This window comes from Littorina saxatilis, linkage group LG10 (genome assembly GCF_037325665.1).
Source record: "Littorina saxatilis isolate snail1 linkage group LG10, US_GU_Lsax_2.0, whole genome shotgun sequence".
Lineage (NCBI taxonomy): Eukaryota > Metazoa > Mollusca > Gastropoda > Littorinimorpha > Littorinidae > Littorina > Littorina saxatilis.
In genome coordinates this window covers 8294797-8315293 of record NC_090254.1, presented here as the reverse complement: position 1 = coordinate 8315293, position 20497 = coordinate 8294797, and the positions used below count along the sequence as shown (strand labels likewise).

The 20497-nt window shown below is 39.7% G+C and overlaps 1 protein-coding gene across 4 annotated transcripts; it reads right to left on the bottom strand.

The window, feature by feature from the left end:
- Nucleotides 1-3441: 3441 nt before the first annotated feature.
- LOC138978087 (uncharacterized) lies at nucleotides 3442-19835 on the bottom strand. 4 transcript variants are annotated; one of them, XM_070350714.1, is made up of 11 exons: nucleotides 19710-19835; nucleotides 18509-18589; nucleotides 17984-18067; nucleotides 16737-16814; nucleotides 14531-14756; nucleotides 13724-13819; nucleotides 11420-11677; nucleotides 9438-9771; nucleotides 8304-8358; nucleotides 6674-6721; nucleotides 3442-3776 (listed from the first exon to the last, which is right to left on the bottom strand). In XM_070350714.1, the coding sequence occupies exons 7-10, from the start codon at nucleotides 11666-11668 to the stop codon at nucleotides 6718-6720; spliced, it is 642 nt and encodes a 213-aa protein (XP_070206815.1). In that variant the 5' UTR covers nucleotides 11669-11677; nucleotides 13724-13819; nucleotides 14531-14756; nucleotides 16737-16814; nucleotides 17984-18067; nucleotides 18509-18589; nucleotides 19710-19835; the 3' UTR covers nucleotides 3442-3776; nucleotides 6674-6717. The 4 variants fall into 4 exon arrangements, with proteins under 4 accessions (XP_070206815.1, XP_070206816.1, XP_070206819.1 ...); XM_070350715.1 differs by lacking the exon at nucleotides 16737-16814; XM_070350718.1 differs by lacking the exons at nucleotides 14531-14756; nucleotides 16737-16814.
- Nucleotides 19836-20497: the final 662 nt, after the last annotated feature.

Below are 20497 nucleotides of genomic sequence, written 5' to 3'. Positions count from 1 at the left end.
TTAAAGTCTTAGGTATGACCCGGCCGGGGTTCGAACCCACGACCTCCCGATCACGGGGCGGACGCCTTACTTCATTGTCTGTTTGATATGAGGATAGATACTTGATCTTTTTATCGTGCTTTAAAAGATTCAAGGATTGTTTGCGTTTGCTTGATCACACTAAGAAAACAAACGAGAGATTAAAAACACAAGAAACGAACACGCTATATTCCAACATCGGACGACTACCATACGTGAATAACTTGATGGTTGAAAATGCAGATCTGCTAATATGCACTGCCATTACATGTTTAAGACATGCACGGATCATAACACAAACGTGTGCTACTCCCTATAACTGAAACGTTAAAGCACCCTCACAAAAACACACTAGTAATTAATATCACAGTAGGAAGTATCCTCTTGAGCTTATACTTTAAAACGCTATTTAGCTTTGGTTCCTCAATGTTTGTTTGATGTTTGTTTATTGTTTGTTTTCAGGAGAGAGAGAGAGAGAGAGAGAGAGAGAGAGAGAGAGAGAGAGAGAGAGAGAGAGAGAGAGAGAGAGAGAGAGAGAGAGAGAGAGAGAGAGAGAGAGAGAGAGAGCACGAGTAACCATTGAATGCCATTTTCAGGTGTCATTTTTTCTTACTTGTAAAGTTAACCTTTGCCGTGCTTCCTGGGTTCACCTGTACCCAGAGACACACTAAAATCATTGTAACTCTGGAACCATTAAAGGTATCGTTTTGAAATTTTAAGTATCTCTCACACACCTAATTTGCTATCTGTCTGCAAATTTTTAGTGTGTACATGACAAAACATTAAAATTAATTGATTATGATAATTTACATAAACACTACCGATGGCGCGGGTTCACACAAACCCATACTTTTAAAGAGTAGTAGTGATTGTAACTATCCCTCTGCCGACGGCGCAGGTTCTGCTACACCCATAATTACCAGAGCGGCGGAACAGTGTCTGTCTGCCTGTTTGTCTCCAAGAGACTGTCTGTCTCTCTGTCTGTCTGTCCGTATCTCTCTGTCTGTATGTCTGTTGTCAGTTGCTCTGTCTGTCTGTCTGTCTATCCGTCTATCTGACTGTCTGTCTATCTGACTGTCTGTCTCTTAGTCTCTCTCTCTCTTTCTTAGTCTCCCTCTCTCTCTCTCTTTCTTAGTCTCCCTCTCTCTCTCTTTCTTAGTCTCTCTCTCTCTTTCTTAGTCTCTCTTTCTTAGTCTCTCTTTTTCTTAGTCTCCCTCTCTCTCTTTCTTAGTCTCTCTCTCTCTTTCTTAGTCTCTCTCTCTCTCTTTCTTAGTCTCTCTCTCTCTCTTTCTAGTCTCTCTCTCTCTCTCTTTCTTAGTCTCTCTCTCTTTCTTTGTCTCTCTCTTTCTTTGTCTCTCTCTCTCTCTTTCTTAGTCTCTCTCTCTCTCTCTTAGTCTCTCTCTTTCTTAGTCTCTCTCTCTCTTTCTTAGTCTCCCTCTCTCTCTTTCTTAGTCTCTCTCTCTCTCTTAGTCTCTCTCTCTCTCTTTCTTAGTCTCTCTCTCTCTTTCTTAGTCTCTCTCTCTCTTTCTTAGTCTCCCCCTCTCTCTCTTTCTTAGTCTCTCTCTCTCTCTTTCTTAGTCTCTCTCTCTTTCTTAGTCTCCCTCTCTCTCTTAGTCTCCCTCTCTCTCTTTCTCAGTCTCTCTCTCTCTTTCTTAGTCTCTCTCTCTTTCTTAGTCTCTCTCTCTCTCTTTCTTAGTCTCTCTCTTTCTTGGTCTCTCTCTCTCTCTGTCTCCCTCTCTCTTTCTTAGTATCTCTCTCTCTTTCTTAGTCTCTCTCTCTCTTTCTTAGTCTCTCTCTCTTTCTTAGTCTCTCTCTCTCTCTTTCTTAGTCTCCCTCTCTCTCTTTCTTAGTATCCCTCTCTCTCTTTCTTAGTCTCTCTCTCTCTTAGTCTCTCTCTCTTTCTTCGTCTCTCTCTCTCTCTTTCTTAGTCTCTCTCTCTCTTTCTTAGTCTCTCTCTCTCTCTCTCTTTCTTAGTCTCTCTCTCTTTCTTAGTCTCTCAGTCTCTCTCAGTCTCTCCCTCCCCTCTCCCTCCCCTGCAAGAAGTCGGTGAAGGGAGAAACTCGATGCACCCACTGAAGTAGCGCTGTGGGTTTCCCTGAACCCACCCCGTCATTAGAGAAATAAACGGTAAAAACCCTCTTTCAAATGTATGGGTTCAGACAAACCCGCATCGTCATTAGAGAAATAAACGGTAAAAACCCTCTTTCAAATGTATGGGTTCAGACAAACCCGCATCGTCGGGCGTGAGCGGCATCCGGCAAAGGTTGATGTGTTGATTTCAAGGGAAATTGTTTTTGATGGTTACAAAATATATTGATCACACTTACAGGCGAATGACACAAAGTGTCCTATTCCCTGCCACACACAGTCGTCAGTTCTTTGTCACTCATAGTGTTGAATTTACTGTCACAAACACACTCACAGCCACAGTCACACACCCTCACTTGGCGAAATCAAACTTTCTTTCTTTATTTGGTGTTTTACGTCGTTTTCAACCACGAAGGTTATATCGCGGAGGGGGAAGGGGAGAGATGGGATAGAGCCACTTGTCAATTGTTTCTTGTTCACAAAAGCACTAATAAAAAATTTGCTCCCGGGGCTTGCAACGTAGTACAATATATTACCTTACTGGGAGAATGCAAGTTTCCAGTACAAAGGACTTAACATTTCTTACATACTGCTTGACTAAAATCTTTACAAAAATTGACTATATTCTATACAAGAAACACTTAACAAGGGTAAAAGGAGAAACAGAATCCGTTAGTGGCCTCTTACGACATGCTGGGGAGCATCGGGACTCCCCCTAACCCGCGGGGGGAGCGAAAACAAACACAATTCTCAAGAATCAAGTAAGCAACATATATTTTGCAAACCATAATCTGTACTGAGGTGTTCAATGGGAACCACATTTTTAGAGCAAAAGTTTAAAACAACACAAGAAGACAACACAAGAAGACTTGAAAACGTTTTCCTACTGGACAGAGCAAATACAGTTACAATGGTCCATACAAAAGTCATGATCAATGGGAGTTATCCACAACCCAGAAAATCTCATACAAAGGACAGCTGTCATGACATCTGTCAGTGCAGACGTCCACATATTTACACCAAAAAGAAACAAGGTAAACCAGAAAAAAAATCATGAAACATAATCAAGTGATAATCCGAATCAATTTTCACATCAAATATTTACGTCATTGTTTGCTTACATTCATTTCACTGAAGAAGGGCGTGGCCCAAAAGTCTTTGTAACTTGGTGTTTACTGTTTTTTTTTTCTAATTAATCAAAATTTGTGTCATACCAAATTTTTAGAGCAAAAGTTAAAAACAACACAAGAGATTTGAAAAGGTTTTCCAACTGCATGGGTGGGAGCAAAAACAAAGTGCTTTACGAAAAAAAAGGTGTATGACCGGGTGGGTGTTGGGGGGGGGGGGGGGGGGGGGGGGGGGGAACCACTTTGCTTGTCGACAAAAATATTTCTTTTAACTTCCATCAAAGTGACAGGAAACTGCGGGAAATGGAATTAATATTACAGTAGGAAGTAACAGTTAAATTTAGTACATGTGCTTCAGGTGTTTTTTCTTTTCATATGCCACTTTATCTTTAATTTGGGTCCAGGATCTCCCTTCCAGTATTTGGCTGCTTGCAATGCCCAACAAAATTTGTTTCTTTCCTGGAAGCTTTCCTCCCAAAATGGAAGCTTGAAAAAGCTTTGTCACGGCCTTCTCTTCTTCTCTCAAGAACTTGCTGAAGTTCCCTGAAACAGAAATTGACAGCTGTTCCTCAAAATGCCTTTGTTGTACATGCTAAAGACTACAAAAAATGAGCACCCCAAAAATCACACCTTCCATGGAGAAAATAACGTACAAAATACAAAAAATAAAACAATACTGACAAAAATACATATTTCCCAGGCCTTCAAAGACAGAATGATACAGCTAACAGAGCTAAACGACTCCCAACAGATGAAAAAATGGTTATTTTCAGTCCCCGGCCCCCTTCAGTGAATCTGGATCACGTTTTGTCAAAACGCAACAAACATTGAGTTTTTGGAGCGCTGTGGCAACTTTTAATTTGACCCCTACCTTGTTTTAATGACTGCCAGATTACCTAACGACTTCTGAATCACACACACATTGAAAGCATTGACAAGGTTTTTGATGATGATTAAATGTTATAATTAGCTCATTAATATAAATTTGGAAGCAAGAAAAGCTCGCTGTCCACTATTTCTTGCTGGAGGGCATTAGAAAGGTAAAAAAACCAAAAACATGTTGGTTGGATTTAAAAATTAGTTTGTGGGGTGTGTATTAATACAAGGAAATGGAACGAATATGATAAAATAAAATAATCAACAAGAACAACCCAAAAATCAATGAGACCATGAATTGCATCAAAGACAGGTTAGAATTTGTGTAGTGTGACTCCTCTTTTATGGTGCATTGCACTGAAGAGCAACCGCCCTGATATTATACGTTATTTGCGTTTTTGACCAAAATATGACATTTTACACAGATCGAGACAGTCATTGTTCTCCGAGACCGCGCTAGCGGTCGAGGTGAACAATGACTGTCGAGATCTGTGTAAAATATCATATTTTGGTCAAAAACGCAAATAACATTTATGTATCGATCAAATTCCTTTCAGGTACTGACTTTGTTGTTGTTTTAACGATTGAACGAGCACACACACACATGCAAGCAAACACATAAGCTTCATATTTTGGCGTTTCAGGTTGACCGAAACTTCCAAGGAACTATAAAACACACGTCATGTACTGACTTTGTTGTTGTTTTGACATTGAACAGCACACACACATGCACATGACGTGTGTTTTGTAGTTCCTTTGAAGTTTCGGTCAACCTGAAACGCCAAAATATGAAGTTTTGTATGCCTCTGACGTCACATGGCTCAAAGAAGGGAAATCCAATGTCCAATCGATACATAACCCTTTGTGGTGGACTGGGCATTTAAGCAAACAAACAAACAAAGAGATTGAAGAGCACAAGTCTGCTATATGTGCACTGAGCACAAAAAGTTAAGTTCTGTGAAATTTGGAGAGCCTGCAGCTACCCAGCAAAAACACCATAAAAACCATTGATTTTTTGCTGTTTTTCAGTTTTGTGGTCGCTCTCTTTTACACACTAGATCAGCCTGACAGCGCGACAGATTTGAACGAAATTTGTATGAATCATTAGGCAAGACACCAAATAAACTTTCGAATTTAGAAAATGTAAAATATCATTCAGTTTAAGTCACTGTTTCAACGGTTGAAAGTGAATCAAGCCATCAAAAAGCACAATTTTTGAGAGTAGATGTGGTCACGGACCAGTGACATCATACCCAGATATTGCTCAGATTCCAGAAACACATTTTTGAGCAGAAGAAAGACTGATTTTCAAATACACGTATATTTCTGACCAAATAACTGCTGTTTAACATCTGGGGTATACCACTGAAAAAAATATCCTTAACTTTTTTGTGCTCAGTGTATCAGTGCACGGCAATGAAAGTCACAAAGTTAAAAAGTGTGTGGAGTTGTACCTGCAATGTGTGGCCTCTCCGATGAGAGACCACATCCCTTTTAAGGCACAGTAAGCCTCCCGCAAACCATCAAAGACACACAGTACAAACACCCTTTTGTTTGAACACTCACCGCTTGAGAATATCTGAGGTGCCTTACGTAAAGAGCCAGCAATTTTCAATGAATTTATTTTTGCATGGTTTATCTAACGCCTGAGCCATCGTGGACCCCGGGGTGTGATCAACTTTCCTTTTTTTTTCTCACAAATCTAGTCGTCAGTTTGTGATTTCAATGCGACTCGCTTTATCTGCATTAGACCGTTATTGTGTAACTCTGAATCTAAAATGCAACAACGACTGCGAGTCACACAAACTTATCGGTGGAGTTTGGCTTCAAAGAAGCAAGTTCAATGCAAAAAATTCGTCTGCTTCGGGAAACACTTCTTTGCGTGACATGCTTCCGGACTCCCTTTTTGTCAATTTTTCAAAACTTCGAGTTGTACTGATCGTTTTTTGGTGAAAAAAAAATCTTTTAGGATTAATGAATGCTTGTGTTACAATAATTTATTATTTAGATTTTAGTACTAGCGCCAAAAAGCGTCTGATTTTGGTACTAGACAATCCTGCAGGCCATGCAAAAATAAAATTAAAAAAAATGCTAGCTCTTTACGGAGGGTACTTAGGATGTTCGCAAGCGGTGAGTGTTTAAATGAAAGGGTGTTTGTACTGTGCGTAAAAAACCTGGCAATGTCTTTTCGGAAACTGATAGTTTACGTGAACCAGAGTGTGCTGACGCTTTCTGTTGTCCATTTGTCTATTATCCCTACCAAAATTACCCGTCAACATGACAGGCCACCTTCAATTTAAGGACACTTCTGGCAAGTCAATCGCAGGTACCCCTGTACTATCTTTTGCAATTAGTATATTAGAAAACTAGCTATTGTAGTCTAAAAATCAGTACTGGCACAATGGTGCACAAGTGCTTTCCATGACCACTTATGATCTGGTTTAGCTCCTTGCAGGACACATACCAATTAATTCTGGTGGTTTGTTTTTTTTGGGGGGGTGGGGGTGCATATTGTGCGAGTAGTATGCATGGCCATTTGTTATTATTATCAAGGCAGTACATACGTTTGTTGGATTTTCCTGCTACTGCTTGTACTGGGTCTGCATCATCAACTGTAGAAGAAAAAAATGTTCAACATGTGAGACTTTCATTTTTCAGACCTCAATAAATTAACACATTTATTTTAAGACTCCTTCCTTTTTAAGACCAGATTTTTTGATAGATTCCAGCGTGTTAGATTTTGAGAATACAATTGGGCAGAGGAATATTCTTAATCAAGTCATTCAAAAGTTATTCACTTTACAATATCAATTTTACATTGCCTTTGAACAACATTTTGACAACAGAAGATTGAAACCACACATACATACTCAGAAATCAAACAAATGTTTAGGAGTTATGAAATCAGTGTTTTTTTTAAAGTTTGGCCATGCATCTTCTTCATATCACTTCATTGCAATTATATATTCTTATGTCCAAATCAACTGCACTTCACTACCCCCCGCGGGTTAGGGGGAGTCCCATATTGGTTGGGACGAGAAAGAATTTACCCGATGCTACCCAGCATGTCAGGGGCGGACCTAGGGGGGGGGGTTCCTGGGTGCCCGGAACCCCCCCATCCGGGTTTTTTTTTAATATTTACTGAATAGATACCTTGTTATCTTTCAGGAGAGGCCTCCGATTGACCTAAACAAATAAAATTCCTTCAGCGTCTGGGGGGCATAGCCCCCCAGACCCCCCACCAGGGCTCTGCCCCTGGACCCCACCGGGGCCTGAGCGGCCCCTGGACCCCTGCTCCAATTTGGAACCCCCCCTTATCCACAACTAGGTCCGCCCCTGCATGTCGTAAGAGGCGATTAACGCTTCTGTTTCTCCTTTTACCCTTGTTAAGTGTTTCTTGTATAGAATATAGTCAATTTTTGTAAAGATTTTAGTCAAGCAGTATGTAAGAAATGTTAAGTCCTTTGTACTGGAAACTTGCATTCTCCCAGTAAGGTCATATATTGTCCTACGTTGCAAACCCCTGGAGCAATTTTTTTATTAGTGCTTTTGTGAACAAGAAACAATTGACAAGTGGCTCTATCCCATCTCCCCCCTTTCCCCTATCCCATCTCCCCACCCTTTCCCCGTCGCGATATAACCTTGAATGGTTGAAAACGACGTTTAACACCAAATAAAGAAAGAAAGAAAGAAACTGCACTTCACTGAGCTACTTTGTAGAAGGTCCAGAAAGGGTACCAATGTCTATCACATAAATACCACTGCTAATACATGCATACTTTTAATAACTGTTGACTTTGATGACTGTTACTTTCATGACATTAAAAAAAAGAAGACTGATATGAGAATCAATAGACTGATAAAAAAATCACAGCAGGACAAACAATGTGTGTGCCAAATGCAAATCTTAAGTCTGTTCTGTTCAGCAGATGTAACAAGTATTAATTCTGGCCTTTTGGGGTTTGGTTAGCTTTGAACAAAAAGAAAAACAACGATGTGTATGTTCAAATTTGTTTGAGGGCAAATTGGTTCAATCATAAAACTGATTCATATCAAACTAAAAAGATAGCATTTACACTTCTGATGTAATGTTAATACATCTTTGATATCAATCTATTTTTGTGCAATGCAGGTTTAGTCATCTAAAACATTATTGAAGTCACGTTGTTTTATCTGATTCAGATAAATACCCACCTTTCCTCTTGTCTGATTTCCCCTTCTTCGTTGTCTTTGTTTCTTTCAGAGTCACCTGAAATATGAATATTTATAATGAATAACAGAATAACACAAACATGGTGGAAAATGACAGTTAAACAAGAAGTAAATGCTCACACACGACTGGCCTTTGTAACCCCCGCCCATCCCTAACCCAACCTTACCCCATAGAAGACTCCCTCCCTAAGACCTCCAACCCCCGATCAGACATTTTCAAATCCATGTTTTCTATTATATTCTGTCAATAACCTAGAGCTGTAAGTTTACCCCATTTTAAGACCTGATGTTCTCAGGGTTTTGTAGGTCTTAAAAGGAGGATTCCACAAACCTCACTCAGTGACTAGCCTGATAAAATCAACACCCACCATATTTTGTAAAAAAAAAAAAGAGATTCTTTTAAGGTAAGGAATCCCCATGGGAATTGGCAAAACATTTTTTACTATGAGTGTTTTGGGGTATGACCCAAACATAGGTGACCTTTTTTTGATTGGCTGATGTGTGCTATGGTTTCAAGCCAAACTTTGCAAAACGAAAAAGGACTGCGAAAAAAAATCTTGAGCCTCATAAACACAGTGCGGTTGAAAATGTAAACACTGAACCTCCCACCTCCTCCTCCATCGCAATAGCTCGCTCATTCAGGTATTGCGACTCTTAAGAAAAAAATAATAATAAAAGTCAAACACAGTAAGACCGAAGACTGTGAATTTGACACAAAAGACAAACTGACAGGTTTCAAATCTGTGAATATCAAACTTTTGAGATGTTTTGTAAACAAACTGTTGCTCCCATCATGTAAACAACCTCCCTCCCGGCCATACTTGTTTGTCTTACGTCTAATCAAGCATTTAAAAGCAATGAAGATCATTTGTATATATGTCGATGTTAAGAGAATAAGACTGTATTTAATTACAGTCGAGATCGCTTAACACAAAATGAAAGGGACCAATATTTTTTTTCGGCTCAGAAGATAAAGCCTCATAACTTTTAAAGAAAGCAACATTCAAAATCCCAATCATTGTGCTGTTCTATACACATGAATTAGTGCTTTAATTTGGGTGTGAAATCGGTTGCAATAACTCTTTTGGTCAAGTTTTTATCATAAGGAGTACCTACCAATGTTTCGGCTGAAGGTCATGTCCTTCAGGGCTGTTCCCTTCTGTTGAGGGACTGACCCCTCTTCCATTGCAAATAGAAGAGGAGCCATCCGCGTCACCTGATGACCCTGGAAATTTTGTCGGTTGTGCCGAAGGTGGACCGCCTCTGTGTGGCCCATCCATCGGCACAAGACCTCGAAGTCCTGGTCATTTAGTCCCAACACTTGGGCTGTTGTTGCGATTTCTTTATGGAGGTTGGTGCTGCGTAGCCTTTCCGGGTGTTCTATTTTCTCGGCTACTTCGTCCACTGTTACACGAAGGGCATCCGATCCTCTGATGTAGCCATTTGAACCCTACAAAAGAAGGTACTAAATTACAGAGGAGTAAGGAACCCGTTTAAAATAAGGTCAAGCCATTTTGTTATACCTTTCAGTATAGACGATTACCCATTTTGTGACAGCCACACAGAGTGGAAGGCAGAAATCAGTATCTCGCAAAATGAGGGCACTGTTGCATGCTTGTCATTATTTGTTTCAGCATAGCAATCGTTAGATTCGAGTAGAAATTGCTCTTAAAACATAGCATGCTACGCCAAAAGCATAGCAGTTGGCAGCTATGTGTGTGTAGGTGTGTGTGTGTGTAGATGCATTCCGAGGAAAATGTGGGGCTGATCTTCATGAAACTGTCCATATAAGTTCTGCCAGATAATATCCCCAGATAAAAAAAATCTTTTTTAATAAGTGTCTTTGATAATGTAATATCCGCATTTTAGTGAAAGTTAATGCAGGTTCTGTCACGCCCTCATTTTTCTTTTGATCAAATTGATTGAAATTTTGGAGGCTTAAAATCTGAAAAATGTAATTAAAATTAAACAAATCTGCTATCGATCCAAATATGATTTCATCTTATATTTTATCATTCTGTTATTCAAAAAAACATACACACGTCATGTTTGGATTAAATGCTCAGAAAGTTAAAAAGAATAGGAAAAGCGTGCTTACCTATGAAGCTCTATAGCCTACTATGTTATCCCTTGCTTATTGATATATATTTTCCCATGTTCTTCAGGTGTCATGTAGTGCAAATTGCACTCATTTGTCTATTTGTATGTTATTTACCCCCCCTCCCCCTCCCAACAAAACACAAGAAGGGCAAAGCCCATACGACTCACATGCTTGACCTTGACATGGTCAAATAACTAAACCTAGCAATGACATCATACACTAAGAACTGCTTTACACATTTTTCCTACCAAAATACATGTGACCTTGACCCAAGGTCAAGGTCATCCAAGGTCGTGCAACACAAAGCTGTTAATTCAAGACATAGGAAGTACAATGGTGCTTATTGGCTCTTTCTACCATGAGATATGGTCACTTTTAGTGGTTCACTACCTTATTTTGGTCACATTTCATAAGGGTCAAAGTGACCTTGACCTTGATCATATGTGACCAAATGTGTCTCATGATGAAAGCATAACATGTGCCCCACATAATTTTTAAGTTTGAAACAGTTATCTTCCATAGTTCAGGGTCAAGGTCACTTCAAAATATGTATACAATCCAACTTTGAAGAGCTCCTGTGACCTTGACCTTGAAGCAAGGTAAACCAAACTGGTATCAAAAGATGGGGCTTACTTTGCCCTATATATCATATATAGGTGAGGTATTGAATCTCAAAAACTTCAGAGAAAATGTAAAAAATGTAAAAAATAGCTTTTTTAGGCAACATTTATGGCCCCTGCGACCTTGACCTTGAAGCAAGGTCAAGATGCTATGTATGTTTTTTGGGGCCTTGTCATCATACACAATCTTGCCAAATTTGGTACTGATAGACTGAATAGTGTCCAAGAAATATCCAACGTTAAAGTTTTCCAGACGGACGTCCGGACGTCCGGACGGACGGACGACTCGGGTGAGTACATAGACTCACTTTTGCTTCGCATGTGAGTCAAAAATGAGAAAGAAAAGGTTCTAATTGAATGCCATGCACTATTATTACCTTGCTGTTTAAGGCAAACACAAAAGGGTTACTCGATGCAACCATTCCTGCTTGACGAAAGTCAACAAGGCTGTGCACGGCTTCCTGGACTTCAGGTGTCAGGATCACTGGCAGAGGGCGTGACCTTTTCCCGCGCAGCATAACCCTGGCATGGGTTGTCAGCACACGTTCTTCCCCCTGTGTCAGCCGAAGTTCTTTAGTGTGGCTGTCCATGCCTTGGTGAATTTGTTCTAAGTCTTTCAGCGTCATAGTTGCAGCCTATAAAAAAAAAAGCATATCATATGAAACGTTATCAAAATAATATCTAGTCAAGATTTGAGACTGAAACTAAGGCAGCAACACTGAAAAGCAGTCAATATGTAGTAAGGTTTGGCCTGTCTCTACAAAGCATGCTAATGTGAAAAGTTAAGCAATAGTTTCTCAGTGCTAAAACCTAGATGGTAAACAGCTATAGTTTGATCAGAAAACAAGAAAAGCAAATGCTTGCACACAACTCGCCTTCGTTGCCCCTGTTAATGCTGCCCAAAACAAATAACGGTTTTGGGGGTGACAAAAAAAGAACAGGGCCGGAGTGCTATGTAAATTAGGAGCAGTTCTTCCAAACCCATTAAAAAAAATATGACACTACTAGCCTGTTCCCGTATACTGAGCCAGATTTTTTTGTTTTAGCAAACTGCATTGCAGTTCCAGAGCAAATGATCATCGTTCCTTAACGAATGTGTTTAAACCTGTTTTTTTCGTAATATAATAATGCACAGCTCGAAAATATGGCCAAGAACAAATCTAAGGTTCATCGAAGAAAGAAGAATAACAACATTCTTGTCCAACACAACTTGCATTTTGCCGTGTGCGCTGTAAAATCTCCCAACCTTTAAAGCAGACGAAAAGCAGACATCTTCATATTTTTCCAAGGGAAAAGTCATTGGTCATAAAGTCTTGCAGGACAGAAACATACTTCTCTACGCTTTCTTTGCTTCTCAAAAATAAAATGTAATTCTTTATCTCAACTTGTCAAGTAAGTCAAACAACCATAGCACACAGAACTGGGCAATGACACTGATTTGAATAGGAAAGATCTTTGATAACGCAAATATAAATTGTTGTTTGTTTGTTTGTTTGCTTAACGCCCAGTCGACCACGAAGGGTTATATCAGGGTGGTGCTGCTTTGACATTTAACGTTGCACCACACACAAGACATAAGTCGCAGCACAGGCTTCTTGTCTCTTCCAGTCACATTATTCTGACACCGGACCAACCGGGCTAGCACTAAACCCATAATGCCAGATGCCATGCGGAGCAGCCACTTCAATTTTAAAGTCTTAGGTATGACCCAGCTGGGGTTCGAACCTACGACCTCCCGCTCACTGGGCGGACGCCTTACCACTAGGCCACCGTGTTGATGTGGTCACACCTATCTCGAGAACTAAGCATCGCACAGAACTAGCGCTCTTCCATTTTGTCACCTTCCTGAACCATCTTACCTTTTAGAGGAAGGGAAAAAAAAAGCTGTTTCAGCTTCATAAAATAATGTTAAAGAGAACTTATGTGACCATAATTTACTTCAAACCTAAAATTATTTGACATATGTGACCCTCCACGACGGCATGAGTCACATGTCACCTTTGCATGATTTTCATATTTTTACATTTTCCTAAAGAGTTTTTTATGCTCTATCCAGTGGTGAAACCCGTTTTAGAAAAGAGCAAAAACTGTTTGAGTTATAAGCCTGTGACTAAGGTGACCCTCACGCTGTTACCATACACTCTCCGGACTTATATCAAGTCTAGCGCAGAACCGCGCGAGGTGACATGCGACTCATTTCGTGGTGGAGGGTCACATATTTAAACTGGCACAACCTCCAGCCTCCTCCCACTGACATACTTAATATCGACCACATTTTAAAAGGAAATTCCTTTTTTTTCAACAAGAATTATAATTGTAATTCAATCAAGTTGACGTTTTAATGAAACAGATCCTGTGATTGGTTAGAATGCCCCAACTCATTAAAAATTACTGGTAATTAACAACCTGCTGGCAAGGCACATTGATACAGCTTCAACTAGTCTCGGTTAGCTTTGTGGGTCATTTTACAAGTAGAAAATATGAAGGACAACAAAATACCAAGGCCATAAGGTATGCGAAGTGATGACGTCGAACACTTGACGTAAGTTGATGCATGAATTCTTCGGCACTACGTCAGGAAATTCCAAAGATCGCTTTTGTGATGAAAAATTATTCTAAAGGCAGTTTACAGTGGAAATTTGGTTTTTCACTGATAAAGTGGAACAGCCTTGTATACTAACCTCTGTCGGTCATCTTCTGTTGAAAATGATGATGTATGCCAGAACAACCTCCGCAAGTCTTCTCCACAATTCCGCTGATGCTCCCGTTTTGATTTTCTTGGAAGAAAACAACAACACAATCAATCAGCAAAATGACATGATCCCTTTCAAAATACATAAAATCATGAATAGTAGTCAGGGGTGTCGTTTGGATCGGCCCTTCGCCCAATCGCCGATTTGTTTTTGATTTGGCTGAAACTTCATGTTATCTTTACATTTAGAATTTTATTTTTTATTTGGGGCACAATCCAGAATTAAATAATGTTTCAGACATCAAGGTGGAAGTTACTCAAAGCCCTGAAAGTCCAAAAAATAGTGCACTTTTAAAAATTTACAAGCCAGAGAACAAACTTTACTGACCAAATCAACAATTTGATTCAGCATTTACTCACATTTGACAAGTAGATTACCATTTCTACTCGCCAGTAACATGTTTGCACTTGCCATGGCAAGTAAATACTTGCAACTTTCAGCGCTGTAACTCTGGTCTGTATGTTATGAAGTGTGAGTATATGACACCCTTTTTCCAAAATCATGCACACCAGAGCCAGGATAAACTAATTATTTTGCTGCGTGAGCTTTATAAAACACATTCAAGAAATATATATTGACCCACTATTAACCCATTTGAGACCATTTATTGTCCAATATTAAGATTAAGAACACCCTACACATTCAACTTGCCACCACAACATCCTCTCCCTACCCCCATCCTCAACCACCACAACACTTCTTTACCACAACTTACAAACAAGTAGCACAACTTACTTTTGTCAAACTCTTGATTTTCTCCCTCAAACTTTCACACAAAATTCGAATGTCAGATGTTAGTGGGATCTCTGCCGTTTTTGTGATTTTTGTCTCCTTGAGTTGCAGTGCCGCGCGGTGTCCCACATCCATCCCCCAACTGGTGGCCATCAGATGTTGAAATTGGGATGCGTCTTGACCAGTTTGGCAAGCTTTAATTTCAGCTCCTTGAAGAGCTTCAGCACACCTGAAATATTAATTCAAAGAATACACAAATGTTCTATACATGCAAGAGGACATTATAAGATGTTTGATGGGTTGTTGACAGACCAGCTTCTTTGACGGTCCGAGGGGGAGCATATCGTCTTTTGTTTCATATTTATTGACCAAGGCCCGTGATCGGGAGGTCGTGGGTTCGAACCCCGGCTGGGTCATACCTAAGACTTTAAAATTGGCAATCTAGTGGCTGCTCCGCCTGGCATCTGGCATTATGGGGTTAGTGCTAGGACTGGTTGGTCCGGTGTCAGAATAATGTGACTGGGTGTGACATGAAGCCTGTGCTGCGACTTCTGTCTTGTGTGTGGCGCACGTTATATGTCAAAGCAGCACCGCCCTGATATGGCCCTTCGTGGTCGGCAAACAAACAAACAAACCAAAAAGATATGAACACCAAAACGGTTTTGTATGACGGCTTACTAGTGCCAAAACCTAAGGTTACCATTTTCACGTGAAAATTTGTAAATAACAGTGTTAATTACTTATTTTTAATTTTGCCTCATTTTCGGTCACAGTAGTCAGACTTTAAGAGTCTCTGAGAGGCTACAACGTCCGTCAAACATCACTCTCACAATATTTCTGAAATATCTTTTAATAGAAGGCCTTATCGACCAAGTTATTCGTAGGGAAGATGCATGTCAGTTTTCTGCAATAGCGCTTTCCTTAAAGTTGTTTTTGGGTAACTTAAAAAAAATAATAGACCCCAAAAACTTTCGAATCGAAGCTGCTTTTAGCAGACGGACTTTTGATCAGCTGTGGTCACACACTTTCACATATCTTTCAATATAATTCCTTATTCGACAAGTTGTCAGGCAGACAGGTGTGCCTCATATTCATTTCCACTACTACACTCATACATCTGCTTTGTAGTGTATTAGTGAAAGACAATTGATCCGAAAATGTTCGAATCGAGAGAGGAAAAATGGCGTGTGGCCGGACTTGTGCTAAAGGTCCGACCACTAGCAGACTGATCTGTTCGGTCTAGGCTAACACACTTTCACAAATGTCTTTCGATAGAATTCGTTATTCAACAAGTTGTCAGACACACAGTTGTATGTCACTGTTATCTACACATGCGTTCAGCTCTTATTGTTAATTTGCATCGGATTAAAGAACAATGGGCCAGAAAAGTATTGAATCGAAGGATTTTCGCTCTGGCCGGTGTAACAGTCGCGCATGCGCATTGAACCTCCACAGTCACAAGGCACATGAAAATTAGTAATTAACGCATGAAATTTTTGTTTTGACGCTAGTAAGCCATCAGGAGGCGAGCCAAAACTGAAAATTAGACATTAACACTTAAAATAGTAATTAACATGATTGTGAAAATGAGTAATTAAAACGTTTAATTTAATTTTTGCGTGAAAATTAGTCACTTTCACAGGTCAATTACGAATATATTGTTTTGGTGCCAGTAAGACGTCATACTTTTGGTTAAAAGCCTGTAGTTGCATTGGCTAGTAAAATTGTTCCCTTACCTGGTAAAATATCAGAAGCCCTAATACAGTACGACTTTACAAGTGCATCGTGCATTCTAATCAAATTCGCAATTGGCCCAGAGAGACACCGGAAAGGCAAATGCTTGCAACGAAATTCACGATTGGCAAATCAAGTCACGTGGACAACCTCAATCAGTCATAACAGACTGGTTCGCAACCATTGGTACTCGGCTACTTGTGCTATGTTCATTGTTGATTGTCGAGCGATGATTGAACATTTTGCATGCCTGTCATTTTGTGTTTGAACGTAGCGTAGAGTTTAGCGTAACAATTACAGCAAAATCGTAGCATTCTACGTCAAAATTTTAGCAGTTGGCAGCTCTGTGGGTAGTACATGTTTCTCCACATCAAATCTGCCCGAAGGGTTTTAGAGATCCAATTTGCCAAAGAAAACGGCTCCTTACATAGTACACCATTATCTTTCATGTGAAAGTAACAATAAACTGACTTACACTCAGATGTCTCAGACGCTGGGTCGGGGGAAGAGGTAACACTTGCTCCTTCGGGGTGTTCAGCACTCGTCTGGGCTCCTGTGAGGATACATACATTAAATTCAATAAATTCTGCTCTTCAAAGAGAACCAGATTTGTGGTTTGGACATGCAGGCATGATAGTTGGCCTGGTTATATTTCTGCCGGCTCCTGTTGATATCCATTCTTAATATGTCTGTTATCATTTGCTAACAGTCAGCATTTTATAAATAACTTATACTAAATACATTACATTTCAGACGCTCCTTTAATTTCAGACACTCATTTGAGATGCATGAAATGAAAACCCTGTTATACAAGTAATTACAAACTAATTGCAAAGTGCTTTCAAATCATCTGTGCATTGGCTGTGCTTTATGTGTAGCAAAACGGTTCTTATTTGATGAGAACGAGTACGTTACACTCAGCCGAAGACAAGGCGTAGAACACAGTCAAGATATGGGATCAATAAAGCCCCTCTGACATAGAAATGGAAAAACTTGCTAAATGAAGATTTTTGCTTTGATGCAGTTGTTTTCTAATGGGAGCCGCCGTACATGTTTCTTGCTCACGTACACGTCTGCACTCTTGGGGCCCAACAGCTCAGATGGCAGGTCTTACCCAATCAGCAGCATTGCGTCTCTTGGCCATGCTTAATAAGCTTGCCTCTATGTTTTTGGCATGAGTTATTTCCAAAAAAAAGTAAGTCCCTGCAGGCAATATAATCAGCTGTGCAGACAATGCCCTGTACCAGAGACTGTTGAGTACATGCCTGGTTGTCTGTGTGTGTTTTGGTAAGGCATCGAGTATGTGGGGGAGCAGTAGTAATTCTCTTGAAAAAGGATACTCTCTTTCTGCCAAATTTTTCTTTCCTTCTTCCGCAGCAAAACTTGAAAAAAAAAGTGCAAATGTTCCAGAATCACTCATCAAAGAAAAAATTATTTTGGATTGAGGAAACAGACCAGTACACTGTACCTTCATCATCTGCTTAGAATACTGATGCTCTCATGAGACGTAAGATGGTAAACATGTCTCTGTGCCACTACAACACATGAAGTGAAACAAGAAACAGATAGAGAAATATGTGGCCATGATGGCAACCACTAACAATTCAGTTTTTGTTTCCCAATCCATTAACCACCCAAACTTTGGTTCTGCCTCCCATTACCATGCAGAATTCCCTCCTAGATTGCAAGGTAGCTGCTTGTTTTGTGGGGCATAGGACCTACCTGTCACGTTGGTAGAGTCTTCGGCGCAATCATCCAAAAAGTGGAAGTCGTGGACATCTTCAACTGTATCATCAGAATCATCATCTGAAAACAGAAATCAAGTTAGATATCTAAATTTAAAGCACAATGCTGTGCATTTAACTGAATCTTTCTGTAACTGACATTTTGAGGTGAGACCAGCTGCCTTCCCTAGTTCATAGACAATGCATATCACTAGAGAGAGAATGTTGCTTGCGTGTCTTTGTAAAGGGATGTGCATACAAGTGTTCCCTTCTTTGGCCATACACTAGGTAAAGAGATCAATAACTGAATAAGGCACAGGGGTCCAAATTGGGGAAAACAGTAGCACCTTACAGTCCTGAAAGTACTATATATGGTAGATATCCAATTATTCAAGCAAAACAACACACACAGAAACTAGTTTCTTTGAAAAAAATAGACAAGAAATATTGTGTGCTATTGCCATACTGAAATTTCCACTTAAATCGCAGGGTAGCTGCCTGCTTAGTTGTGCATAGGACCTACCTGTCACGTTGAGAGGGACTTTGTTGTCATCATCAGAAACGTCAGAGTATTCAAATTGAGCATCGAGTTCAGAATCAGCATCTGGAAACAGAATCAAGTTAGAAATCTTGATTTAAAGTACAATCCCCCCTCAAAAAATAGTCGTTGCCCACTACCTCAGATACAGTTGGTTTTTTTTCCATGTGGGTCAAGCTAATTCCCCGACATGCATACCGGTACATGCACATAATCAACACCCAGGCTGATATGGTAAGTTGCATTGTTTTCAGAAGTTACTTCTTTTTAGATTTACTACAGTTACCCCAAATAAACCATTTTGCTGAGAGCATCCAGGCTCTACTTTTAGAATGTGATCAAGTTGAGTTATCATTCTTTCAAACAAGCATCTGTCAATGTCTGTGATAGTGAGGTAAACACTTGTTTCCACAACCATCACTAGCATATACGCAACATACTCTTCATTTTGAAATTGTGTGACATTATGCGGGTTTTGCTCTCAGGACATCTGAAATAACCCCATTTTTAACTTTTCATGAACATAAGTGTGAAAAATCTAGCTTGAAAAACATCCGAGATAACCTCATAGTTAAGTTTTTTGTTCACGGCCGGCCGAACAGACACAGGTTATTCAGGCAGGCGAGTCAAAAGTGAACATGCAAACAATTTTGACTTAGCAATTTTGTATGTGTCCAAGGGGAATGATGCTTATTACATCAAAATCTCTTGTCAGAGATATTGTGTCCACAAGATCGTTCTCACAGTAAGAAAATCAACAGATTTTATTACTTCCATGCATCTAACTGTCTTACATTCCCATTGCATAATGCTGTGTAAGAGAGTGATTTTAACATGTGATTAAATCAGACACAAAACTTGAAAAAGAATTGCACCAAAAGTAAAGTGCCCAACTGGGTGGGAAACGGTGTTTGATTTGTTTGACATTTTAACCAATCAAAGCTAGGGCTCTGGGCTGAAGTGCACGAAGGGTTAAATTTGTAGAGATTTATTCCTAATGTCAAGCAATCAGGCTTTTTGTCAATATAACACATCTTCAAACCAGTTCAGCACCGTTTAAGTACATGACCCCTGGAAGCAGCAATCACACAGAAAGCACAAACGCAACAACACTCCCTAGCTGAATAGAAAAAAGTCTTGGTAACCATTGTAACAGTAGACTACCTGACTGAAAATAAATAATCACCTTTATCCGCATGCGGAATAGTCAAATCCTCAGTGGGGGACTGCTCAGCAGGCAACCCAACCTAAAAACCAACAAGGATTATGCGTCAGGTCTCATTTATGTTTCCCTGAGAAAAAACAAACATATTTCATTTGGTGATTCTACACCAACAGCATTAATCTAAAGGCAAAAAAGATCTAAACCAGTCTCTCGTGCCATATAATTGATGGGTTTGTGTTGTTAGCTTTGCAGACTTTTAACCAACTTTTCGCCCATTTTTAACTTGTTATATTTAGTCAAGTTTTGACTAAATATTTTAACATCGAGGGGGAATCGAAACGAGGGTCGTGGTGTATGTGCGTGTGTGCGTGTGTGCGTGTGTGTGTGTGTCTGTGTGTGTGTGTAGAGCGATTCAGACTAAACTACTGGACCGATCTTTATGAAATTTGACATGAGAGTTCCTGGGTATGAAATCCCCGAACGTTTTTTTCATTTTTTTGATAAATGTCTTTGATGACGTCATATCCGGCTTTTCGTGAAAGTTGAGGCGGCACTGTCACGCCCTCATTTTTCAACCAAATTGGTTCAAATTTTGGTCAAGTAATCTTCGACGAAGCCCGGACTTCGGTATTGCATTTCAGCTTGGTGGCTTAAAAATTAATTAATGACTTTGGTCATTAAAAATCGGAAAATTGTAAATAAAAATTTATAAAACGATCCAAATTTACGTTTATCTTATTCTGCATCATTTGCTGATTCCAAAAACATATAAATATGTTATATTCGGATTAAAAACAAGCTCTGAAAAT

Coding starts and splice junctions, on each gene's coding strand:
- LOC138978087 (XM_070350714.1), bottom strand. CDS start 11,668: ATGACGCTGAAAGACTTAGAACAAATTCACCAAGGCATGGACAGCCAC. Junction 9,772..11,419: donor TGTTTGCCTTAAACAGCAAG/GTAATAATAGTG, acceptor CTTCTTTTGTAG/GGTTCAAATGGCTACATCAG. Junction 8,359..9,437: donor GACCTTCAGCCGAAACATTG/GTAGGTACTCCT, acceptor TTCATATTTCAG/GTGACTCTGAAAGAAACAAA.